Source organism: Rosa chinensis, chromosome 5 (assembly GCF_002994745.2).
Source record: "Rosa chinensis cultivar Old Blush chromosome 5, RchiOBHm-V2, whole genome shotgun sequence".
NCBI lineage: Eukaryota > Viridiplantae > Streptophyta > Magnoliopsida > Rosales > Rosaceae > Rosa > Rosa chinensis.
This window is the reverse complement of record NC_037092.1, coordinates 36,074,376-36,101,591: the sequence shown is the minus strand read 5'-3', so window position 1 is coordinate 36,101,591 and position 27,216 is coordinate 36,074,376. Positions and strand designations below refer to the sequence as shown.

Sequence of the window (27,216 nt, the reverse complement as noted above, 5' to 3'; positions counted from 1 at the left end):
ACGATGGGCACAAGTATACTGGATAGAAGCAAAGCTGAAGATGACTAATAAGATAGAAGAGCATGTAGCATTTCCAATATATTGTAAAACAGTCAAACTAAAACTGTGTTGATCGATCAGATAAAAATTAAATTCAGATGCAAAACTTGGTATGGTCTTTTTGAAGCGCACAAAGTTCATGTATGCCCACACAATTTTGAAGATGAATTCACATTGTAGTGGAAGACCCGAATATGAGCATTTTGTATAATGTACCCAATGAACATCAGTGAAGTCGGGCGGCCAGCCGGTCGGATTTTATTTCAGAGATTCTCTTATGTTATTAGGAATCCTAAGTTCCTAACAGATATTAATAACTTGACAATCAACGAAGAAAATCAAAACTTACCATATACTTAATTCCCATGAAGTACTACTACTCCTTGCATCATTAGATCGAAAAATAGGATAATACTTGGAAGTTCGTGAGCACTCGGGGACCGTAGAATTTATATATAGGTTGTATAGATAAAAAAAATTATTGGCCTCCATTAGCTATTACACTTCAATAAACTCGGCATCATCAAAGACCCCATATTTTAGTTAGAGATATCAGGCTTCTGGCAGAGCAATTCCAAGTTATCATTTTTAGACATATTTTTCGAGAAGCTAACTTTGTTGTTTTTTAGTCAAATTTTAATCAAAGTAGCTTAAAAGTCATTTTGGCTAGCCACTTTAAAAATACGTCTACATAAGTGTTTTCTATTTTAGTTAGTTTTGAATTTATATTATTTTTTAAATGAATGTTAAATAGTTTACATGTAATTAAAAATTACATAAAATAACGACTCAAAATGAATGTTATAAATTATGAGGCTTTCTATCTTACTCTCTATACTTATGAGCGAGATAGTTAAAAGTTATAATGGATGGCCACTTTGGAGTCTGGTGCAGCTGCTAAAATATATAAAAAGTTAAACATGCTCTCCAAAATAGCTAAGGAGCTAAAATAGAGAAGGATTAAATTTTGCTTACTACCCTGAACTTTCAAGGGTTCATCAGTTCAGTCCCTGCACTTCTAATTTAATCAAAAAAGTCCTTGCACTCTCTAATTTCATCAAATCGATCCATTTCATCACTACTCCATCAATTTTCTTTGTTAAGGTGCTGACATGGCCAGCTGAGGTCTAATCCTGCAGTTTTGTGGGACCTTCTCATAGGGAAAATTCCCAAAATACCCTAGACTATGAGAGTGAAAACGAGGGTTCATCATGATCAGGGTCTCACCCAAGCCACCAACTTCCATATCACTCTCACTAAACTGCGACCCATCGATGCCTGGACGAGAGTTTAAGCTGCCGAGATGGGTTATGTACTGGGAGGGACCGCGGTAATGAACTGTCGGAATGGGGAAACATTTTTGGGTATCGGTGCCTAAGTTGGTTGGGTTGAGTGCAGGGGTGCACAAAGTAGAAATATATTGGCTTCTTGTTGGTATTCAAACAAGGGGTCGACTCTGGGATCGGTGTTGTTCCCAGGACTAGCTTGCCGGGAGAGTTTGTCGGGAGGAAAGTAGCGACAGGTTTGATCAGTGATCGCAGATCAGTTCCATTATGGATGAGAGGAAGTTGCCCTTTTACTGTAGTGACGACCAGAGAAGAAAGCAGGGGTCGTGGGTGCCCAGAGAAGATTTCTGGGTGATTACGGTGGCGGCTCGTGGGTTACTTTTGGGCATCGCCCGACGACGGAGAGGTTGCCTATGGATCGTCGGAGGCCGCTGAGCACGATGGTGGTGGAGGTGATGCGGGGTTATGACTGGATACCCACTGGTGGAGGAGAAAGAGAAACCCAGATCTAGTTGCTCTCCCCTCGAGTTCTCTCTGAACAGAAACCCAAAAGCTGCAAAATAGAAAGAAAAAAAACTTGATTATGATGTTGGGAATTTTCCATGTGAGAAGGGTCCCACAAAATTTCCAGATCAGACTTCAGGTAGCCACGTCAGCACTTTAACAGAGAAAATTAACGGAGTAGTGACGGAATGGATCGATTTGATGAAATTGGAGAGTGCGAGGACTTTTTTGATTAAATTAGAAGTGCAAGGACTAAACTGATGAACCCTTGAAAGTACAGGGTAGTAAACAGAATTTAATCCAATAGAGAATCTGCTAAAGATGTTCTTAGTCTCTCTAGCTTATGCCCAGCAGTATCAAAACCAGATCTTATATTATTTACCCCTTTCTGTGTGCCTAGAGTTTTAGTTGGATCAGCTAAGAGGGGGTGTTGTTAGAGATTTTTTTTTTTTTTTTCAGTCATAAAAAAATAAAAATAAAAAAAAGAAGACCCCATAAAAAATATTAAAAAAACATCAAAGTAGCTTGCTGATGGCTTTTCCCAAAAAGCAACCCTCCTAATCTGACCAACCGGATCAGTCTTTCAGGCTTGTATAAACTACTGGTTACCAATCCAATGTAATTGCAGGTAACCCATATAGGATCCCAAAATCTAAAATTCCGGTTTTTCACACGCCATGAAATAGCGAAGAAATCACTCACTTGTAAGTCATCCATTCTGCTCCTATCTAAAGTGATACTAGGTTGCTTCACTCGTAGCAAGTTGAGGTGGAAACGAAGAATGCAGGCACTCTAGTAATCATTCCTTCAGCTGATCAGTAAGGGTGAAACTTGCATCTGTAACTGTAGGACGAGTGGTGGCTGAGGTAAAAGTTATTGGTAACCGAAAAATCACGTAGAACATCATAGAGTTCACGATAAAAATTGGAATGATCACCTTTAGTGGCAGGCGTTTTAGACCATCACAAGAAAATCATGTTACTTATCAAAAGGCAAACACTAAAGCACGTCACTGTTGTTACCACTTTACACCATTCTTACCATGTTAACACGCATTTTCGGGACGACACTATTCCCAGAAGTCAGTTTTCTGTTGCATATCTCAAGATTCGACTTGAATAACTCAAGCCAAGGGGATTGGCATATTTTACACATACAATACAATTTTACCTTCCTTTAGGCATTGGGGGTTGAGAATAACTCAAGCCAAGGGGATTGGCATATTTTACACATACAATACAATTTTACCTTCCTTTAGGCATTGGGGGTTGAGAATGAGCAAATGCAACAGAAAACTGACTTCTGGGAATAGTGTCGTCCCGAAAATGCGTGTTAACATGGTAAGAATGGTGTAAAGTGGTAACAACAGTGACGTGCTTTAGTGTTTGCCTTTTGATAAGTAACATGATTTTCTTGTGATGGTCTAAAACGCCTGCCACTAAAGGTGATCATTCCAATTTTTATCGTGAACTCTATGATGTTCTACGTGATTTTTCGGTTACCAATCAACTTTTTCCTCAGCCACCACTCGTCCTACAGTTAGGCATTGGGGGTTGAGAATGAGCAAATTAAGAAGAAAAGGTAGGTTCAGCTACTTAAGACTTTTGTTCTTACTAAGATCACTATTAATACTCACGATAATCTGGTGCACGTCGGTTCAGCTGGGAATTAGGTAAGTAATAACATGAAAATAAAAGCCTCCATTTTCCTTAACCAACTCTTCCAACATTTACTCACATACAACACATCACGCAAGCTGTATTATACTTGAAGTAGAGTCTCATCAGAGTTCATCAACCTCCTCTCCACGTACTACATTTTAACCAAATTCTTACCAGCTTTCCAATCACCAAGAGAATACTTCTACTCTAAACCTGCAGTGGTCGAGTTGGATCCCATAGAAAATAATCAAAAGATGGCATTTAAAGCAATTTATTGGTTTCTCCTAACCCACTTCCTCCTGCAAATTTCTAGGGTGTATGCAAGAGTTCCGGCAATCATTGTGTTTGGAGACTCTTCGGTTGATGCAGGAAACAATAACCAGGTATCGACAATCCTAAAGAGCGACTTTCCACCCTACGGTCGTGATTTCTATGGTGGACAGCCTACAGGGAGATTTTCCAATGGTAGGATTCCACCAGACTTCATTTCTGAAGCTTTTGGGATCAAGCCATTGATACCTGCATTTTGGATCCATTTTATAACATTAAGGATTTTGCTACTGGAGTTTGCTTTGCCTCCGCAGGAACTGGTTATGATAATACCACTTCTGATGTCCTAGTAAGTCACACTATCACTCAATCTAGTATGCATACTTCAAGGCAAATGACTTTAGGCCAAATAACATCTCCTTCCTCCTCAAGTACGAAGTGGAAGAGTCAGATAGCGGATTCAATACCCGCTGGTGCATGAGCACATCTACAAATTGAAAAGAAGAAAAGAAATGCCTATTTCAGACACGCTATTATATATTCAGCGATTCAATTGTATTTTGACTTCTGATTTTGATCAACTTTGTTAATGCTTTTGTATTTATTCAAATAAAACTACTATTTAAATACAATAAACTAAAATCAAGAGTATACAGGCTTGTCTTATTTACAGCCATCTTACTGGACTTGCAGTCTGTGATACCTCTTTGGAAGGAATTGGAGTACTACGAAGAATACCAGCAGGACCTCAGAATCTATCTAGGAAATGATGAAGCAAACGAGATTCTAGGAGAAGCACTTTACTTAATGAGTATAGGAACTAATGATTTCCTAGAAAACTACTATATATTATCAAACAGATCATCGGAGTATTCCACAGAGGAGTACCAGAATTTTCTAGCAAAAATTGCTGGAAATTTTATCACAGAGCTCTTCCAGCTTGGAGCTCGAAAGATATCTCTAGGCGGCCTTCCTCCAATGGGTTGTCTGCCATTGGAGAGAACTAGAAATCTTCTTTTGGGGAGTGATTGTGTTGAGACGTACAATGATGTGGCTAGGAGTTTCAATAACAAGTTGGAGGAATTAGTTGACAGACTGAACGGGGAACTAGTTGGAATCCAGCTTGTGCTTGCAAACCCATACTATATTCTCTCGGATATCATACAAAACCCTGAATCCTTTGGTGAGTTTTTTTTTTCATGTTTTCACTTTAATTGTAATGTCACTTGCAGTTTCTGTGCTAACGCTAAATAAAATGTGATAAATTTCCTGTTTACAGGATTTGAAGAAGCAGCAACAGCTTGTTGTGGTACAGGATTGTTTGAGATGGGTTACATGTGTACAAAGATAAACCCATTTACGTGTTCAGATGCAAATCAATATGTATTTTGGGATGCCTTCCACCCCACAGAGAGAACAAATGGTATTGTTGCAGATCATGTATTTAAAACTTGTCTAGCTCAATTTCTATGAGACATCCAAGTATATAATGTAGTGCCTTGTAATCATCATCATTTAACGTAAACATAATTCATTTTTCCCAATCTGAATTTGTCAACATTTTGAGGAGTGAGACAGTATGCAACATACACACAGAAGAGAGGAGCAAAAACAGGCATTGGGATTTTCTTCATTTAGCAGACAAACTGGCGATTTGAAAAAATACATTACCTTTTGAAATTACAAGGATGATCTTACATAATCATATTATATAGCAACTGAAAGGGTTGGATTTTTAAATGAAACATAAATTACACCTGGTGACTTAGACTTCAAGTACTCATAAACTAGTTTCTTACAATCTTAAGTACCTAGAAATAGTATAAATACTTCTGATAAAAAAAAAAAAGCAATAAGATTAACGTGAGGGGAAAAGAAGCACCTCAACTTGGATTGCAGAAGTTATTTAACCTCTTTGGGGAAATGGAGCTTGATCAATGCAGGAAGCTCAGCTAACTCAACTTGAGGCTTTCCCAACAAAATACTCTTCAACTTCTCATCACAGTTGACCACATTCTTGTTGTTTGGATCCTATGCAAGCACACCAAGACTTCTGGTCAGTACTAGAAAAACGTCTACATTGCACAAGAATTGAAATCGAGTTGCAGAGTTAGATTCCAACAAAGGATATGAAGGCAAGCTAAAAGCAAATGTATTTTCTCACATTCTATTTGAAAAGTTGCTAAGAAATATGCCAACAATAAGTTCAAACCAATATGAAGGATTAAACAGTAAGAAACTGCCTCCTACAATCAAATATTGGCAAACATCCACCGCTCTATGAAAAACAACACAGAAAGGATAATACATCACAATTTATTCATAAATCTCTGATTCATACGATAAATCTAATTGCATTCCAATTCTAGAACACATAGATTACTTGGCAAAAAGTAAAGGAGAACCTGGAGATTGTTGTCCTTGATGTACGACCAGACACGCACGAAACATCCAAGACGGGAAATCTGAGACTGACCCACAAACTCTCTCAGTGTTGAAGGAAGATTCACCAGGTCAATCAAGTTGGCTAGTTTCTTTGGATTATCCGTCACGGCTTTCTTAATCCCTTGTGGCAACATTGTTAACTTCTCGCCCTAGTACTTCCTGAAACTCAAACACCACTGTCCCTGCACAGTAAAGACACAAGGTAAAGCTTATTACAGCAGCTAAAGCTTTCACAATACTCATGTTCCCACCACTTGAGGTATTCGAAAACTGTATAATTTGCCCAAAAAAATTATGAACATCAGGTAAATTTCCCATCAAAATTTCAATATCAACTAAGTACAAGTCTTTGAATCGATAATTCCATTCTAAAACCCCAAACATAGCTTTAAGGGGAATTTAATCGAACACCTGGTGTGCAATAAACACCCACACCCACCTCCACAAAAACGCACAATTCAATAGTGCATCGATCTCAAAATTCATATTGAAAAAGAAAACGATTCCAGAGTTGAAAGTAACAATCATGTTGCCAAGAGTTCATACAGATGAATTGCGCGGCAAAATTTACCAAAGAGCGTGGAAGCGTGGTCTTTGTGGTGTGTTTAAATTGAGCTCCGGGGATTGTACCTTCGAGCTGACCTTAATACGCAAATGCTTAAGCCTGAAGCAGGGCAGGGTCGACCCGAAATTGATATTAACAGCCTAAATTATTATCAACATACTTTTGCATCCGTCAAATGTTTCCAGACCGGGCTAGTTTGTCTTTTCTTGTTTGGGCTTTTTGTCTCCATTGTATCAAAAAAAATAAAAAAAATTTACATTGAAAATGTATTATGGATAACTTGTATAATGTAAATAAATTTAAAAAGAGAAATTATATATGAATATATAATATATATACCCACACAGATGATCAAAAAAAAAAAAAATTGTACACACCCACTCGGTTATGTAATGCACACACCTTACATTTTTTTTATCTCATTTTTTCTTCAAACTACCATCTAGGGGTGGGCATTTGAACCCGAACCCGTCCCATCCCATCCCGAGCAATATAAGACTGGATCATTAATTATTTTTTAGTGATCGGGATGGTCCCTCTCAGTCCCGAATACTTTGGGTTTAGATTGGAATTGTAATTTCAATCTCGAGCACATCCCGTCCCATCCCGAAATAATTATATTTATAATTTAAATTAAAATTTTAATATGTGTCAATTTTTGATAGGTTATTTGTGATAATTTTTAATATTTATATTTGCCAATTACTCAATTTTCTTGACTTATTTGAATTTCTTTCAAGTTTTGTATTAGAGCATCTTTAGCAATACTTAGCCATTTTTGAGTTAAATTTTAACCAAAGTAGCTAAAAAGTTATTTTGGCTAGCCACTTTAGAAATACGTCTGTATCAATGCTCTCTATGTCAGCTAGTTTTGAATTTATTTTATTTTTTAAGTGAAGATTAAATAGTTTAAATATATTTATAAATTACATAAAATAACTCAAAATGAATGTATTAAATTATAGAGAGCCTCATTTCGCTCTCTATATTTATGAGCGAGATAGCTAAAAGTTATAATAGAGAGCCATTTAGAAATATGTCTGCATCAGTGCTATCTATGTTAACTAGTTTTGAATTTATATTATTTTTTAAGTGAAGATTAGATAGTTTAAATGGGGGTCGTCTTGGGTACCTTGATGTATGTCATACCCTTATTTTTTTAATTTTTTTATTTTTAGTAAATTAATATAGTGGAAACCTACTGAACTGGTCAACAGGTTATCTAATTAAATATTGACAAGTGTCATTTTTAAAAATAAAATTTATCATATTAACAACACACTCTTTCTTGATATGTAACATTGTTAAAAATCATGTAACAAGTATTGTCAAAATAATAAATTACACATAGTTGAACTTCAATTATGACTTATGACAACAATTGTTGTGGTTATTGTAATTGAGTGGTCAAAGATGTAAATATCATATTTGGACAACTTTTATCAAATTTAGAACCTTGATTATCAAGTGGAGAAGCTCCTTACAATACTGAGTTGTTACATATCTTTTGGTCTAATTTTAATTTTACCATGTTCACAACACAAATGTTGTCGGAATTGTAAAATAGTTGGTAATCTTGTAAATGGTATAGTTTTTGAAGTAATTACTACAATCAGAACAAAAGTTACCTTTTTTACACCAATAGTTTCGAGTTATGGTAAAATATGTAGTCATTGAGTAATTATTCCATTAATGATAAAAATATAACGATTTACCACTTTGACAACAAATTTGTTGTTGCACTTGTTAAATTGTCCATAAATTAGTACATTATTTTAGGTTGAGTAATTACTATAAATAGGACAAAAGTTACCACTTTTACATCAATTGTTGTGATTGTGGTAAAATGTGTAGTCATTGTAGTAATCATTTCATTAATGATAAAAACATAAAGATTTACCACTCTGACAACAAATTTGTTGTCATACTTGTTAAATTGTCCATAAATTAGTACAATAGTTTAGGTGGAGTAATTACTATAATTAGAACAAAACTTTTCTTTTTTCATCAATTGTTGGAATTTGTGGTAAATTACGTCGATTAAAAGTAATTACTAATTCGACGATAGACATTACACAATATATTACTTTCATTACGCAAGGGAGAACTTTATTACACAAATGTGGATGGGTAAAACTATTAGGGCTGTCAATTTCGACACGACCCGATAACACGACTCGAAACCCGCACGAAATAAAGCGGGTTGAACCCGCACGATTAAAAAGCGGGTCGGCAGCGGGTCAACCCATCATGACCCATTTAATAAACGGGTCGGCCACGGGTCAACCCGCCAACACGAAGTGAACCCGTATAACCCGATTATGCTATACTTCTTCTTGAAATTTTGGACGTTGGGAGTATTTGATCCTAGGATTGGACAATTTGAAATATTTTGTTTCATCATTATTGGATTTAATTATTTATGAATTATATATAATTATTTATATTCTTCGTCATATGAAAATTTTAGTGAATTTAATCAATTTATGCATGTTTTTAGTTAAATGGGTATCAGTGTTAACCCTTAAATGGGTCATTTTGTCCAACACGACACGACCTATTTATTAAATGGGTTAAGCGGGTTGGAAACGGGTAACCCGTTTAATAAATAGGTTGGGTTTGGGTTTAAATTTTCGACACGATTAATAAATGGGTTGGGTTTGGGTTTGTCTCTTGTGACACGACATATACCTTGACCCGACACGAACCCAACCCGACACGACCCATTGACAGCCCTAAAAACTATGGACATTAACATTTCTCATACATGTTTTATTTTATATAATATTTACTACTCTGAGGACTCATGTAATCACTTTGAGAACACATGTGGTAATTAGAAAAAAAATCCTCATTAAAGTAAATAAGGTCTTCGTTAGAGTAAAGTTGGTTCTCATTTGAGTAATTAATTAATTCCTAAAAGTGGTAATTGTAATAGGTTCTCATTAGAGTAAAGTAGATTCTCATTTGAGTAAATAAGTCCTAAAGTAGGTTCTCATTTGACTACATTTAAAACAAATATTATTTATTTTTACACTAATTGTTGTGGTTGTCATGAAATGCATGTAAAAAGAATTATATTTGGTTAAGGAAACTACTAATGATATAATTAATTGGTAATAAAGACTACTTAACTAATACTAATTTTGCGAACTTAGGTTAGAAGGTTTTGTTTTTAATAGGGAAAAAACATAATTTTCAATTGTGTAATTATCCATTAATAACAAGCATTAATCAAACATTAATTCACTAATAAAAAAATTAATTAGTAATATAGACTATTTAACTAATAGTAATTCGGTGAACTTAGGATAGAAGGTTCTTTTAATTTTTTTTGAAAAAGGAAAAATCATAATTGTCAATTGTCAATTGATAATCAAACATTAATTGGCTTTATTGTTTTCAATTCAATTAGTAGTTTGTGTTAACATTTTTGCTTATTGGAAATGAGTAGCATAATTAGAAAGGCTAAGGGCTAAACAAGTTACCAATTTGTTAAATATTTTGAACCATTAGATATATTACTAATCCAATGGTCCAAAATATTTAACAAAATGAGGGTATGGCAAACACCAAGGTACTCAAGAATTCTCCGTTTAAATGTATTTATAAATTACATAAAATAACTCAAAATGAATGTATTAAATTATAGACAGCCTCATCTCGCTCTCTATATTTATGAGCGAGATAGCTAAAAGTTATAATAGAGAGTCATTTAGAAATACGTCTGCTTCAGTGCTTTTGAATTTATATTATTTTTTAAGTGAAGATTAAATAGTTTAAATGTATTTATAAATTACATAAAATAACTCAAAATGAATGTATTAAATTATAGGGAACCTCATCTCGCTCTCTATATTTATCAGCGAGATAACTAAAAGTTATAATAGAGAGCCATTTAGGAGTCTGGTGCAGCTGCTAAAATATATTGAAAGTCAAACATGCTCTCCAAAATAGTAAATGAGCCAGAATAGAGAGTCTGTTAAAGATGCTTTAAAGCTATAAGGTTTGGATTGATGGTTTTTGTATGGATACTGCTCGTATATGTTGGTGTTTGATTGTTTTGAACTTTGAATGATCATTATGATTTGATGATAAGTTGAATTATACATATTATATTTAGAAAATTTAAAAATGGGCTGATCTCGAATGATCCTAAACGAACCCAAAACCAAAAAGGGATGAGACGAGACGGGGTCAATTTAAAAAAAAATAAAAAATAAAAAAAATAAAACAATCTGATCGCGTCCCGTCCCATTGATAGAATTGGGTTTGGGTTTGGAATCATGGTCATCCCCGCCCATCTCATCCCGTGCCCACCCCTACTACCATCTATGTCCATCCTCAATAAATAAATAATTAAATAAATGAGAATAATGGGAAGAAAAAAAAAAGAGTATCATAAATTTTATTTAATGCATAAGAGCCATTCTAATAAGGACTAGTTGAGGATTTGTTAATAATTTCAGAGACTCAATTTTTTATTACATTACAGCAAATCTCGTATATTTAATACATAGGAGACCTATAAAATTTAGGGGAAATGCTCATTTACCCAATTTTAGCTTAAAATTTGCCCACTTGCTCCACTAACTGTTTTTTAACCCCGTTTACTCAAAACACTCTAAGGGATTATTTCCCCTTTACCCAATTAATTCTTTTTTTCTTCTTTTTATTTATTTTTGGGACTTTTTTGCCCTCTCCCCCCTCACCGATCTCTCTCTCTCTCTCTCTCTCTCTCTCTCTCTCCAGACGACGTCAGATTTCTCTCTCTCTCTCTCTCTCTCTCTCTCTCTCTCTCTCTCTCTCTCTCTCTCTCTCTCTCTCTCTCTCCAGACGACGTCAGATTTCTCTCTCCCTCCCTCCATCCCTCCAGCAGGTCGCCCACGACGCCTGCTCTCGCCATCGCAGCGCCGAAACTCGTTGTCATGCTCTCCGCAGCCAAGCTCAACGCCAAGCCAACGGTCCTCGTCACTTAGAAGCTCGGCGAGGCCGGGGTTGACCTTCTGAAGGAATCGACGACAGACTGAAAACTGCTATCTGCTATTGTGCAGTCATAACCATAAAAGTTGTTACATTAGTGCCCCCCAGTAGACTTTGTATTGGGGGCCAATGATGACTGCTTTATTTATTGACGGACTGAAAACTGCTATTCCAAAGTAAATGTAGTGTTAAATTGCAGTAGTCGATAAATGAAAAAAATTGTGTGGTTTGTGTCAGTCTAGTGGGGGGCAGTAGACAAAATATTGACCCTCAAAATGTGGGTTTTTAGACATTATTTGTTGTTTTGAGTGTGAATAACTTCTATAATCTGTGAAACATAGGAAGCGGTGTAATGTTTGATGGTCTATTGGGGGGCAGTAGACACATTAGTGCTACCCAATAATGTCTTTCTTAGGAGACAGTAATCATCTCTTGTTGATTTGTTTGTGATAAAGTGCAATACACTGTGAATCCTTGAAACTGGTGCAAGTTTTAATGGTTTAGTGGGGGGCAGTAGACACATTACTGCCCCCAAATAATGTCTTCGTTTTAAGTCAGAACCCTTCACTTAACTATCATTGACAGATTATTGTACTTTAATAAACTCAAAACAACATAAGACTTATCAAAACTCTAATTTCAGTGATTAATTAACCACATTTAAGAAATTAGTGGGGGGCAATAATCTGTTTATTACCCCCCAATAGACCACAGTTTTGACGTCGTCCGAGACCTGCAAGGGAAGCCCAGACCTGATTTCGGCGTGGAGCTTCGGAGCTTCCCGGACATCTGAAGAACAAAACCGGTGAAGCCCAGACCCGATTCCGGCGTGGAGAGCTTCCCGGACATCTGACGAACAAAACCGGCAAAGCCCAGAGGGGTTGGGATCGTGGAGTTAGATGGCGTCATCCTCTGGTGGTCCGACGGTGGGACGGAGCGGCGGCGGTGGAGGCCGACATCGACGGTGGAGTGGTGGGCGTGGTGGCTCAGAGAGAGAGAGAGAGAGAGAGCCTGAGACGAGGTTAGAGAGAGAGAGAGAGAGAGAGAGAGAGAGAGAGAGAGAGAGAGAGAGAGAGAGAGAGAGAGAGAGAGAGAGAGAGAGAGAAATCGATGAGGGGGAGGAGAAAGAGATATGAGTTTAATTTGTTAATTAAAATGAGGGCAATACTGTCAAACACTGTTAGATTGGGTAAATGGGGTTAAAAAACTCTTGGTGGAGTAAGTGGGCAATTTTTGGCCAAAAATTGGGTAAGTGGTCACAGCCCCAATTTATTTAATACATAGGAGCCCTTCTAATACAATCTTGTATTCTCGTTTTTGTTTCTAAAAATCGTTTTTATAAAATCACTTTCGAAAAGGTTACCATAAATGCCCTTATATTTGTATTTTGATATATGAAGCAGTTATTTCTTACTTTAGTTTTGTAGGTTCTTCTTTATGTTATTTTTGTTTTTTTAATTATTTATCAATGAGAAGGGCATACATGAAAATTTGATGAAAAAATTAAACAAAAAAAAAAAAATATATATATATATATATATATATGGAGTGTGCACTAAATAATTAAAGGGGTGTATATAAATTTTCTCATTGAAAAAAAGTTAAGAAAAATAAATAACTTTCCTTGATCTTTGCCATCACCCCTGAATCGTCTAACTATTTGATTCTCATCGATGTCTCAATATTTAGAAGCAGTAAAGAAGCGCAATTGAAATGATTACCTAGGTAATCGATGCCACATTTTTTTATAAAGCTAACTGATATACTATCGATTACCTAGTAAAGAAGGGGAGTTTTTCTATTGGAACCTCCAAATTTACTCACTTGACCTCTATGCTTTTTACACCTCTTATCAAATTTTCAAATACTAAATTTACTCACTAAACCTCACTAAATTTCCTCAAATAACCTCACTCATATAATTTGCAAACAAATTATTGTCTTTAAAATAAAAAATTTAGTCATTTTAATGATTTAATCACTCTATAAATATTAACTAAATATACATTTCTTAATCAAACTTGAGTTTCAAAAATTAATGTCTAATCAATAAGAAAATGCCATGAACTATTATGTTTTTTTTTTCTATTTTAGCTGTGCAAAAAAAAAAATCATTTGTTTTTATTCTCAAAAAAAAAAATCATTCGTTTTTTAATGTTTATTTTTTTCTGTATTTTTTATACCACATGATTAATTATTTAAATATTTTTAGTTTTTTTTTTTTGCAAATATAATGGATCACTTAGATTTAGGTCATAAATCATAAGAGGATTTATTTTTTTTTCCCTCATCAATATGCGTTCAACATATATATCATATATTTTTATGTCACATGATTTTAACCATATTTTAAATTCTTATTAAATATATATGAATGCTTTAATGAGTATGTAGTGAAATTGGAAAATAAAAATAGATAAGGAAAATAATAAGGAATACAATCTAATATTATTGAATTGGAAAGTCTACATAAAATAAATATAATATTTTTTTGGTATAATTATTGTCCTTAATAGTCATTTTATAGTAGGTTATATATGTCATTTAATAATTCATAATAGAGTGAGGTCAAGTGAGCAGATTTGGAGGTCCCAATAGAAACTCTCAAAGAAGGGCTACTGAAATGAAATTTAGTTAAGAAGCTAAAGAAATCTACAACCGGAACTTCCAATTGAATTAAACACTTGCTATGGCACGGATGCTTAACTAATTATAATACACAAGAGTTTGTAATAATTGCAGGAAACAACAATGTTTTGTGTTACATTGCCCTCGTTACATCATAATTCTTTGTGAGGAATGCATACATTGTAACAAAATAACAACTCCCACCTTTCTCAGCCCTCCGTCCCTTAGGTGTTCCCCCGAAAACAAAAATTGGCATTACAAAATAAAGAGCCTATGAATATTCTACAATGACATCTATCTAAACTCGGGAAAAGACTACAGTAGGGGCTGAAGGCCTGAATCATATTCAATTACAGCAGTAACCAAGACGCTCAAGAAGAGCAATCCTCCTTTCAACATGTACGCTTCAAAGCAGCTTTAGTTCAAGAAACTTCTAAGAATTCCAACACTCATTAGTCGTATGGATTTCTGAAATTCTTCAAAAGCTCCGGGATATCATAACCCAGCATGTCGTCAACTGCTTTTATCATACTAGGCTTCAATTTCTCGAAATTGTCAAAGCTGTAACCACTTAAGGCCTCCCTGAATTGCTCAACATTCGGAAAATCCCCTGGAGGTAGATGAAATTCCCTTTGAACCTGCATGGCATGTAAAGTGTGAAAACATACATATGGTACTGAATGGAGGTACGGAAGGAGAATACGAATATTACCTTTTTAAACTCATCTTCCAAATTATCAGTAAGTTTCTTTTGAGTCTTGGCTTTCCCAATCAAAGCAGGCATCTCTTTTCTCAAATGGCTAATAATGTAAGCATGTATCTTGGCAGCTCTGGCACGCTTAACAAATTCATTGATCTGTGAAAATAAATGACATAATCACTCCAATAGGGATCTTGCAGAAATATTCAATAGCTAAAGAAATTATTAAAATGCAAATCAATAGTTCATTAACCTGAGTTCAACATGGTAAAGAAACTACATAATAAAATAAAGGTTACAAACTCACCCGGCGATCACAAGACTTCTTAGGAATATCCTTCAAGTCAGAAAGAAGATCCTCTTGTTCTCTCTCAAAGAGTTCTTTCCCTACTGGACCAGAAGCAGCCTCATTTACAGGTTTGTCATTGAATGATCTGCAAAACAGAAATTAGCTTCCTTAGAAAGAATGAATCAAGTGCTATGGGACACTTGATGTGAATTAGAGAAATACTATCAAGATATTATGCACAAATGACTCTTAACATTACTAAGACTCGATCAACTGAGTTCACAAAAAATTCAATTGAATACATATTGATGGATAGGCTACCCAATATAAACTCGCATGACCTCAGGAGTATTCAGAACCTTTCCGAGGGACCACATCAATGCTCCATAAACCCTCATTAACTGCATAAGAAGAATAACAAGATCCATTGCAACATCAAATGACCTAATCAATACCCTCAATAGATGTGTATAGTGTAGAAAACTGACGAGGCAACCATGTCTGGTATATGCTTACTTGTTGGGTATCAATTTGATCTGCCTTATTGAGTACAACGCGGATCTTATCGTCATGACCACGCAAAGATGAAATCACACGCTTGAACTCATCACTCACATCAAGTTTGTGAGGATCAAACAAAAGTAGAATGAGGTCACACTTTGAAGCGAACCATGAAGTTACTCCAGTAAAATCATAGGCTCGTTGGGTTCGTTGCTTCTCTCCAGATAAAACGCCAGGAGTATCTACAAATGTGATGTGCTCCAACAACTATGGATACAAAAGAGTAAGTTTGGGTGTTTTCAATGGAAACTTATTCCATAGTGATTATGGAAAGATAACTTACAGAATGTGGCATTTGGGAACACTCAAACTTTGACAAGAATGATGTTCCAAAAGATGTGAGACCACTAAATGGCATGTCAGCTTGCACCGCAATAGTATTCCCAGGAACACTTCTTTCATCAGGTCCAGACTACAGGGAATTAAAATCATCAAGCAAACAATATCAATTTGAGAAAGAAAAACAGAATTGAAAAGCATATTGCAATAATAATTCAGAACAAAAATTAATTAGTCTGGAGAGATTTTAAGGGATACATTGAGCAAAATGAAAACCTCAAATTTGTATGCGAGGTGCGAAAGCAGATGGGTGTGCTGAAAAGTCATTTTGCATGCAACAAACCCGTTTGATATTTACAACAGAAAAGGAACCAGTATAAAAAGTAAAGGAGAGAAACATACTGCTAAGATTATTCCTGTTGCTATGATAACCAACAGGAATAATAGAGATGATTGTGAAACAGACCCACTAAAACTACAGATAACAAGAGTAATCTTGACAAAATAGTTTATAGAATAGTAAACCAAGGAAAAAAAAATCTGGAGCCAACCCAAACTGCCCTCCATGTTTTAGAAAAGCATCGGTACAATGATTTGATCAAACATTAAAACCTAATCAATTGGCTCCAAGCCTACCACTATATATTCAAAGCCAGAGATTTCTTGACAAATGTATCACCAATAAATTCAAAACCTGAGAAGAAAGATTGCATTTCAAATAAGACATGAAATTCTAGTACAAGGTAAATCCCAACAACCAAACTTTACAATTTTACTCTGATAAGGATAGGTATTTGTAACAAAACAGACGAAGCATATTAAAAGCAGAAATTAACCCATCACCAGTACACCAAAAACTTTATAACAACTGAAAGAAATATTGGAATTGTAATCATAGTTTAGTTTCTAAAATTGCTACCGACTCTGAATAGAGCTCAAGTGTTTGATAACTTTTAAACATGCAGGAAACCATATAGAACAGATAAAAGTAATATTCTATTGCTGTGTAATATAAGACTACTAGGAACAGAACAAAAGGAAATAAATTTGAGATTACCATAACAACAACAAATCTATCTGTTGTAGGCTCAGGACCAATGTGAGCTCCTGTCAAAGGTGACATGCAATAAGATATGAAAAAGATCAAAATCTGTTCTGCGCAAGACACAAACACAAAAAACTATGCAAACACGCACTTGAACACAAACTACTTGCCTGGATAACTAGTTTTAAGCAAATGTTTAATAAATGTTGTTTTCCCAGTGGAGTATTGACCCAAAAGCATAACCATGGGTTTGGCATCAAAATCACTGTTTGTCTGCAAAATCAACAAAGAAACATTAATTGATCATTATGGTATACAGTAACCTACAATCAATGGTATGACCTAAATGTTACTACAAATAGGGGTACCCAAAAAACTTAATTAAGATTCAAGAGTGACCAAGTATTAATCTCAAGAAAGAACTGAAAGCAAAGCAGGTATTATTTTTTTTTTTTTCAAAAAAAAAAACTGATATAAGAATATTGCTCACTGACCAGTAATGGAGATACAAAATCATTAAACCGGTAAGTAACTTCTAATGGCTTCAGCTTCTGGATATATAATCTCTTCAACCCATCAACAATTGATGTTACAGCAGAGAGCGGAACCTATGAAAATGCCAAAGAATTGACAAGTGGTTATTGTCAATCCATATATGATATCAGCAAACTAGATTATAGTAACAATACTACAGAATTGCAATCCATGAGCACAAGAAAGTTTAGCCTCAACTCTGCCACCAAAAGAGTACTCCCCAAACATGTTCGGCTAGTTTAAAATGGTGAAATTATTAGCAGCATTCTTTTATGTCAACTAATATCAAGCATAAGTAAAAACACTCTTGAAACTGAACTATATAAGCTTCTCCTCTCCTTTTCTTTTCCACTAGGCACGAAGCCTCCTGCAGCAGTCGTGCTACAAAGTGTAATTGATCCAAAGCAGTTGCATTTTCCATTGAAAATGTTATGGTCAAAACCTAGGTCTTTTGGAAAATCTTCAAGATTTGGAGAGACTAGCATACCAAGTCATAGATACAAGGTCAACAACACGTATCATGAAAACTTAAATTCAATTTATTAACTAAGAAAATTTGAACAAAGCAAAGGACACTAGAAAGAATATTACGTGGTGTCAAAAATCTTTCTTTCCGAAAAACTGCTAATACCTTTTTTGCTGATTTTGAAGAAAACCAAAGTGCTGAAGGTGATTGTTGCACCACAGGAGTACCTGCATCACTGGTTATTAGTAAATGCATATTCAACACCAAAAAGTACGAATGCAAGTCTCACTTATAGATTGAGAGGGTCCTCACCATTTACTTCGTTCTCATTTGTCTTGTTCGAACGCTTTTTTTTCTGAATGAAGTATTTAAGTAGAGAAATCAATTAAATGAAGTATTTAAGTAGAAGAGATCAATTTAATTTAGGAAAAAAAAAAAGCATAAAGCAGGATACAATAAATAAGATTGTAGCATATATACCGCTAATAACACATCCAACCCCTCCATGACAGGAGGTTTCAAGTTCTCCAAGTCTGCTGAACAAGGTAAACATTACAAAATTCAAATTACTTGGCCATACCAAGAAAATAATACAACACATCCATAGCACACATATAAGCATCCACTACAATTTGTAAGGGAAAAAGAAAAACATACACTAGAGGTTGTCAGCTTAAACAAGTGGTTATACTTATACCACTCCAAAGCATACGTCCCAAAACAAAACAAAACAAAACTAAAGCAACCCACCATTGCTGGTCAATAAATCATTTGTAATCTCATGTCCAGCTTGTGCAAGAGAAACTAGCTACAAATGAAACAAGTAACAATACGTCAGATTCTTAAACATCAAACTATAGGATGCTGCAGTCCATTGAACTAGACTAACACTAATAAAAATACCTGCATAGCAGTAATGAACTCAGTGAAACCGAGAAAACCCTGCCTCTTTGAATCGGTAATCGCCCACACCTTAGTAAAAGGAAACCAAATAAGAAAACAGAAGCCTCTAGAACAGAAAATGAGATTGATTTGTGAAACCAAATAGGGGTTTTTGCCTCCTTAGTAAATATTAAAATCTGTGGTAGAGATCAATCTTAAGCTTGAATCTAGTATGCACAACTCGAAGCCAACTTCAATTACTCTTATTTCGCGTCAAACGTAACAAGAAGTTGCATTCCTCAAAGGAACAAAATTGAGGATCTGTAACTCAACTAACACTAATCTATATATTCCAAACAAATCCATCAAAACACAAACAGTACTAAATTACTCAAGAAACTGAAAAATAACTGCTCGGTAAAAATCAATTCACATAAACTTGACGCAATCGAAGCTAACCTGCTTGAGATCTTGCCGAGACAGATTGGACATGCCGAAGAACTTAATAGCATCACTCCCCGTAATGCGGCCATCATTATCTGAACAAGTGAAAACCAAATCCACAGATTTTTTTTTTTTTATTTCTACACTCCCTCAATTTCTCAAGAACCAAAGGAAACAAGAACAAGAACGATCTTCAAGCTTAAAGAAAAAAGAAAAAAAAAATGGAAGAGAATATGTGAGCAGTGATGCACTGTACCTGAATCTGCTAACTGAAACCACTCCCGGTAGATTTTCTGGTGCTCTTTGGAGCACGAACTGATCGGAACTGAGGAAATTTCCATGAAAATCAAAGAGTTTGGGATTTTCTGGATTTGAATTCAAATTTTTTGAAGAGAAACAAAACGCTTTTTGGGAGGGTTTTGTTTTGTTTCTCTCCTCTTCCACCGGGTGTTTTGGGTCCGTGATCCTTTTGCCCCGACTCGAAGCAAGTGAAGTACGTAGACGCGTACGTCGTCGTTTTGTTGGTGTTGGAATGACGCAATTTACTTGCTTTATTGGGGTCATGGTTAGTCAAGGTCGAGAACGACGACGTATGATGTAACTCCAAGTGGCACGCGGAATAAATGGAGAGAGACGGCGAGTGGATGTCCATGAGATAACGTCAATTCAATAAAGAAAACATGTGAGCTCACCGGAAAAAGATGGGAGACCCTTAACGTGACTTGCGTCGATGGTCATGGGCAGGTCGGCCTGAGACTGAGACTACGACGAAGAATTAAATTGTGGTCTCATTGATTAGGACAAAATTAGATTAATATATATATATATATATATAATATATAAATATATATATTTTAGTCAATTTCATGTGGAATTTGGTATTTGATGTTTCATTGCTTAGTAAAAATAAGTTTCATGTTGGACAATGGAAACCAGTTAAGTCCTCAAAGTCTGGCCCTTGTGTTTCACACTTATTCTTTGCCGATGACATCATCCTATTTGCTGAAGCTTCTACATCTCAAGCTACTGTTCTTAAGAAGTGCATGGATATTTTTTGTGGTTTATCGGGTCAATCAGTAAATTTTGATAAATCCAAGCTATATGTGTCTCCAAATGTCAGTAGAAGAATTGCTACTTCCATCAGTAGTATATGTGGCTCTCCTCTTACAAGTGACTTGGGCAAGTACTTGGGTATGCCTTTACTGCATTCTAGAATAACTAAAAGCACTTACTCTGAAATTGTTGATAAAGTTTCAAGCAGACTTGCAGGTTGGAAGTGTAAGACTTTAAGCATGGCTGGTAGATTAACCATGATTCAAGCAGTAACTGCCTCCATCCCCATTTATTCTATGCAGACAACTAAACTCCCTGTCTCAATATGTTCTAGCTTGGATAAACTTAACAGAGATTTCTTTTGGGGTGATTGTGAAAATAAAAGGAAAATTCATATGGTGAATTGGGACAAGATTTGCATGCCAAAGTTTTATGGGGGACTGGGCATTAAGAAGACTAGTGAGATGAACCAAGCTATGCTTGCTAAGGCCAGTTGGCGAATTGTGCAGAATGATGATGGCCTCTGGTGTAATATTTTTAAACAAAAGTATTTGAAAAAGGATGACTTGCTGAACCCCGCCTACAAGAAACCAAAGAATTGTTCAAGCACATGGAGCAGTGTGTGTTTTGGTGCTTCTCTCTTGCGACAGGGTGCTATATGGAGAATTGGGAATGGCGAATCTGTTCATTTCTGGACTGATAAATGGTTAGATGTTGGTCCCCTTTGTCATCAGGCTCTTGATCCTACTATGGTTGATGATCACTTATTGGTACAGGATTTTTGGATGGATAATTGTTGGGACACTATTCTTCTCTATGCTTGTCTGCCTCCTGAGATTGTGGAAAAAATCTTATGTATCCCTATTTCCAATCCAGCTTCTGTGAGGGATAAAGTCATCTGGCAGCATACCTCAAATGGAAAATTTTCAGTCAAAAGTGCCTATAACTGCCTTGTTACCATTCAGCAAACACCTTCTAGAAAATGGAGGCATATTTGGAATCTTTCTATCCCTCCGAAACTAAAGATCTTCACTTGGCTATTTATTCAAAGTAGATTGCTTACTAATGAGAATAGATTCAGAAGGCACATGACAGATAACCCCAATTGTAGTCATTGTATTGATCTGTATGAATCTATGCTTCATCTTTTCAGGGATTGCAGAAAGGCCAAGGAAGTTTGGAAAGATGTTGGTGTTCCTGTTACTATGCAAAGGACTTTCAACCTTGATTGGGAAGGGTGGATCACTGCTAATCTTTACCAGAACAACTGTAAGCATTTTGGCTTTAATTGGTCTCAATTGTTTGTGTTTATATGCTGGTTCATTTGGAAATGGAGGAACAAGTTTATTTTTGATAATGATTTTAAAGGTCCTCATAATGCCTCCACCACTATTCTTCAATACTTGCTGGAATGGAACAATGCTAATATAAAGCAATCTGGAGATTCTACTACTAGGGTGGAAATGATCGGTTGGAAGAAACCTAACAGAGGCCACTTTAAACTTAATGTGGATGGTTCTAAGAATGATAAGGGCCAGATAGGTGCTGGTGGAGTTATTAGAAATAATGAAGGTGTTTGGTGCAAGGGTTTTATGCAGCATATTGGTTATGGTGAAGTCTTGCAAGCTGAAGCTTGGGGCCTTGTGACTGGACTTCAAATTGCGGTTGATATGCAGATTAAGCATCTGGATGTGGAATCTGATTCTGCTATTCTCATAAATCTAATTCAGAGTAAGGATATTGATTTACACCCTTTAGGGACTCTGATTTTGAACTGTAGATCATTGATGAATCACTTTGAGTCTTGCTCCATTAAGCATATTCATAGAGAAAGAAATATGGTGGCAGACATCTTAGCGAAGCATAGCTTGGACAACGAACTAGGAGTTTGCAGAATGGACACAAACCCTCCGTTTATGAATCAAGTTTTGATGGATGATATTGATGGCCTGGTGAGGCCTAGGATGGTTGTAACAGCTTCGGTTGAGCAGTGGTAGTAGTTTCTTTTCCTCTTTTTCTGGGCTTAATGCCCCCATGTAACCAAAAAAAAAAAATAAGTTTATATACAACAAACTTAGGGCTAGTTTGGCCTCGAGGTGATTAATTTAAAATCGGCTTTAGCTGTGCTGTGAGAATAATCAGCTGTAAAATTAAGTAGTTGGGTGTTTGGTAAACTGTGCTTTTAAAAGTGTTGTGAGTACAAAAACAATGTTTAAGTGTTTGGTAAACTTTAGTATAAAAGTGCTGTGAGTTTAGAAAATGACCAAAAAGGACATGATGTTAAAATGATGTTACTTATATATCGTGACTTTCCGAAGTTCTGGGGTTTTGAAAATTTATTCAAGGAAATAGAAATCAAGTGGCACGATCTGAGCCGTCAATTTCCTCCACTATCCAATCTGGTCCGTTGATTTGGCTTTAAAAAGGAAAGGAATTGGCCTAGAAAGCTCGAGAGAGAGAGGGGAGCTTGGAGTCAGAAGGCCACCGACCCGAAAGAGAAGCCTGACCGGAACTTTCACCTTCAGCCACCCCACGACGGCGCACGGGCACCATCCTCTTCGTCTCATCGTACTCGTCACGTATGTGGCCGTTGATTGTCCATGCACCGGACGACGAAGAAGAATCGACTGTGAGAAGGTCCGACTACTCCAGCGAGTTTCAGCGAATTCCGGTGACTCCGGCCACCGATTGGCTTGCATGTGGTATGAAACCTCATCTTCTCGTCATAGTCTACATGCTTGTGTGATTATTTTCTGAATTCGATTATGTTCTGATGATTTTCGTTTTTGGGAATTCTCAGCTTCGTCACGGTTCCTCGACGCCGGCGACTTTTCTAGCTCTTCTCGGCTTACTCCTGGCTTCGTTGCATCTGTAGAAGAAAGCTGACCACGATTGGAGTTGGAAGTCATGAACTTGCTAGGTTGTAGGCATCAAATCCTCAGTCCATCTTCAAACCAGTTTTGGCAATGTTGGGATATAGATGAGGGCAATATAGGTACACATCTCAACTTCTGAAATCTCTTAATCTAGAAGCATCACTTTTGCAACTTGTGGATTATAGCATTGGGAAGTGGGAGATTGGATTATAATCACCAACCTCTTGTTTTACCAAACACCCATCCAACTTAAATTATGGAATAAGAAGCTTAAGCTACTCTAACCTCGGGGCCAAACTGGGCCTTAGTTTAACCAACAAGATAAAACTTACCTAAATACAATTGCAATCTAATTGCAGTAAGGATCAAATTCAATTTATTCTCTCAAACTTTAGGGTTAAAACCAGTTTGGTCTATGACCTTTTTTTTTTAATCATGATGGCCTCTATACTCGCAAATGACATCACTCGAGTCCAAAATTTAAATATAGGTCCAAAAATGACGTCACTTGCTGAGTTGGAGCCGACATGGAGACCTACTTTTCAGCCTTTGACCTCCAAAAAGAGTAAATTCTCAAATAACCTTGAGGGAAATAACCCTAGCCAACTAACATATCTCTCCTTCTCTCTTTCTTGGCCTCACCTACTTCCCTCTCTCTCCTTTCCACATCTTTCTGCCGTGACCAGAAATGCAAAATCTGACCACCATCTCATATCGCCACAACCACTCAAACCAGAACATAAATCCGATCAAAGCCCAACCTTCTTCACTGCCTTGCGCCGTCGTCCGCCTTCACACATGACAACCCCAATGCTCCGACACCACTGTTTCACGACCTTCACCGATTTTCAGTCATCTCCTCACCACGCCGCCAACGCCTTCACCGAAGTTATAGTTGTTGTGGAGTCTGAAATCCATCTCTAGCCACTTCTGGGCTATGCTACAGCAAAGAATGAACCCGAAATCCCTCCTAACTTCCGTTGTCGATTCCGATGACTGGCGAGGTGACGATGTCGGGTCAGATCGAGGCCTTCATGATGTCGGATCAAATTGAGACCTTCATGACTCAGGTAAGGCCACGATTTGGGCTTGATCGAAGGCCATGTCTCCTTCGACGAATTGGACTAAGGCCAAGGGATGGATGGCGGCGACGACAGCCATTTTTGAGAGGTAAGGATTAAGGGAGATAGTGAAAGTGAATGCTCTTCGGCTCTGATGTGCGAGCTAGGGTTTTGGGTTTGAATTTGATAGCAATTGGTTTGAGTTTGGGTTTTGATGGGTTCAGAAAAAGAAGAAGGAAAGGGAATTGGAGGGGTTTGGTGGAGCACGAAGACATCCTCTTGTTTTTTTTTTTTTAATTTAATTATTTTATTGTAAAAATGCCTATTTTGCCCTTTTTGTGGGTTGAAAAGCTGAAAAGTGGCCCCTCATATCGGCTCCAACTCAATAAGTGACTTCATTTTTGGACCCATATACAAATTTTGGACTCGGGTGATGTCATTTGAGATTATAGGGACCATCGTGATTAAAAAAAAAAGATCAGGGACTAAACTGATTTTAGCTCCAAAGTTCAAGGGATTAAACTGAATTTAATTCATTGAGTAAACTATAGAACTATTTTATTTACAAAGCATGACTTGTCTAATAACTGCACTAGAAGAACCTTAATTGTCTGTGTAATCCTCGTTGTCCCTGTAATCCTCACAACTACTTGAACCATTAGTGTTTTACCCTTTTGTTATTAATTGATTTGCAATGGAGTTTGATAAAAAGAGAGGTATTTATAGAGTCTTTAACCATAAGCCTTATTGACTTGATTAATACTGATATCAATTTTATCTATCTATTGGACAAACTACAGAACTATAAACTTTATCTGCAAAGCAAGATTTATTTAATAAGAAATATGATTAAGAAGACTTTAATTTTAATTGAAAGTCTTGCTCATCACATGTGTTATATTTCATACTTTTGTGTAAAAAAATAAAAAATATTAAAATATTAAAAAATATAAAAATAACAGTAGAATATGAAAAGAGGATCATAAAGAAGACAAAAACAGAAGAAAAGGGAAAAGCACAACTAGAAAGAAAAAGCAAAAGAAGTAGAAATGAAGAACACAATCTTAGAGACAACAGAAGCTTCAAGCAGCTCAGCCAGTAGAGCATCGCCATAAAGAAGAGGCATACACCAGGAAAGTTAATCGATGGGCAAAGGCAGTCCATCTCGGGAGAGAACAGTGACAGGGAAAACAGAGGGAATAAGGCCCAAAACTCATAGCATGTCTTTCTCATTGTAAGCAATGCAATATGATATATGCTACTTCGTTTGCTTTCTTAGGGATCCAACTCCAAGCAGAGCTTTCAAATAGGTGAAATTTTTTAATTAACTTGACAATTGTTGAAATTTTCCTGGGGACTGTAACCATATTGTTGCTTATGTACTTAATCACTACTTCGCATGCAGTCTGATTCGAATATAAAAAAGGTCAGATGCGAATTAATAGCTAGTAAAATGGCGAGAAGCTCAGCCAAGGCTACCGCTTCGAGATGAGAGGTAGCGTGGCCGACCTTATTGAGCTAGTCCGACGTTAACTTCAGACGGTGCAATCGTAATGAATGGTACATAGAGGAAGCATCTAGGTCTATTTTGATACTTCCTTCCTTCGGTTGGTGGAACACTGGAACCCAACTATTGGACTGAGAATGGATTAACTAATTTGAATGTTGGGATATTTGTGAATTATGGCTATTTGGATGGTGAATTATGGGTAAGATGGGGCTAAGTTGGAATTTTGGGGTTGAAGAACAGTAGGGATGGTAGTACAAACCAACGAGTTGAGGAGAGTCAGCAAGAGTAAAAACTTCATTGTACCAGTTATCAAACTTTGTAATTACTAGTGGATTTACTTTGAAATTCAAGAAAACATGAGACATACATGATCAAGCACAAGGGCATAGAAGAAAACCTTCGAGCTAAGCACCGGAAGTTTTTGGGGGTCGAATACGATGAGACTCTACCTCGATCTTTTGTATCATGAACTTTTTTTATTTTTTATTTTATTTTTATTTCTTCTTTTAAAAAAGGATGATCAAAGGGTTTCACTCCTGCCCCCATGGTGACTCGATATCATGAACTTATTATTCGAGATTAGAACCAAAGGTTAGATTAATAGCTTGACATTGATTGGCTCAAAGACCTTAACCTAAGATCGAGCATTCAGGAGCATAACTACCTTATGGCCTATAGTGGCCTTGGCATCCCCATGAATTTCAAAAGAAAGTTAACTTTTTTTTAGAGAATAGATTATTTTATTACTTATCCATGTTGAAGAGGAAAAATCTCACATTGAAAAAGTGACAAATAAAATATAACTTATAAGTGGATGGATCTCACCCAATTGTACCGAGACCTTTTGTGATTAAAACCCAACACCTATCTGGTGGTTAAGTTGGGACAATATCGGTACAATGGTGGGCCACGGGCCACGCTTGTCGCTATTTAACAATCCATGGCCAGAAGACACGTACATCAATTGTTGTCAACAGAATGAGTTCACTTAATCAAGCTAAAAACAAAAAAAAACTGAAACCCTCACAACCTGACTCCCCTAAATAATAAAATTAGTCACCACCTAGAGATCTAAATTGGTTACAACTAGAGAAACCAAGAATTAAGTAGACAATTACCAAAGTTCATCTGTAAG

At 36.3% G+C, this 27,216-nt stretch overlaps 3 protein-coding genes across 6 annotated transcripts; 1 reads left to right on the top strand and 2 right to left on the bottom strand.

Annotated features, from left to right (window-relative positions):
• Positions 1-3,488: 3,488 nt before the first annotated feature.
• Positions 3,489-5,609, top strand: LOC112202347 (GDSL esterase/lipase At4g26790-like). Its single transcript, XM_024343332.2, is given in 4 exon segments — positions 3,489-4,012; positions 4,015-4,109; positions 4,454-4,943; positions 5,040-5,609. Coding segments are annotated over 4 exon segments (1,047 nt in total). The 5' UTR covers positions 3,489-3,744; the 3' UTR covers positions 5,234-5,609.
• Positions 5,450-6,958, bottom strand: LOC112202349 (upstream activation factor subunit UAF30). 3 transcript variants are annotated; one of them, XM_024343335.2, is made up of 3 exons: positions 6,836-6,958; positions 6,166-6,387; positions 5,450-5,791 (listed from the first exon to the last, which is right to left on the bottom strand). In XM_024343335.2, the coding sequence occupies exons 2-3, from the start codon at positions 6,337-6,339 to the stop codon at positions 5,663-5,665; spliced, it is 303 nt and encodes a 100-aa protein (XP_024199103.1). In that variant the 5' UTR covers positions 6,340-6,387; positions 6,836-6,958; the 3' UTR covers positions 5,450-5,662. The 3 variants fall into 3 exon arrangements, with proteins under 3 accessions (XP_024199103.1, XP_024199102.1, XP_024199101.1); XM_024343334.2 differs by having other exon boundaries at positions 6,752-6,954; XM_024343333.2 differs by having other exon boundaries at positions 6,777-6,954.
• A 7,492-nt stretch (positions 6,959-14,450) lies between these two features.
• LOC112166208 (EH domain-containing protein 1) lies at positions 14,451-20,081 on the bottom strand. Of its 2 annotated transcripts, none has more exons than XM_024302994.2 (16): positions 19,838-20,081; positions 19,597-19,676; positions 19,159-19,227; positions 19,006-19,063; positions 18,736-18,791; positions 18,568-18,610; positions 18,421-18,482; positions 17,750-17,863; positions 17,426-17,528; positions 17,268-17,317; positions 16,215-16,343; positions 15,887-16,138; positions 15,692-15,771; positions 15,389-15,515; positions 15,094-15,237; positions 14,451-15,019 (listed from the first exon to the last, which is right to left on the bottom strand). In XM_024302994.2, exons 1-16 carry the CDS (start codon positions 19,920-19,922, stop codon positions 14,834-14,836), a joined length of 1,638 nt encoding a protein of 545 aa, XP_024158762.1. In that variant the 5' UTR covers positions 19,923-20,081; the 3' UTR covers positions 14,451-14,833. The 2 variants fall into 2 exon arrangements, with proteins under 2 accessions (XP_024158762.1, XP_024158763.1); XM_024302995.2 differs by having other exon boundaries at positions 18,736-18,788.
• Positions 20,082-27,216: the final 7,135 nt, after the last annotated feature.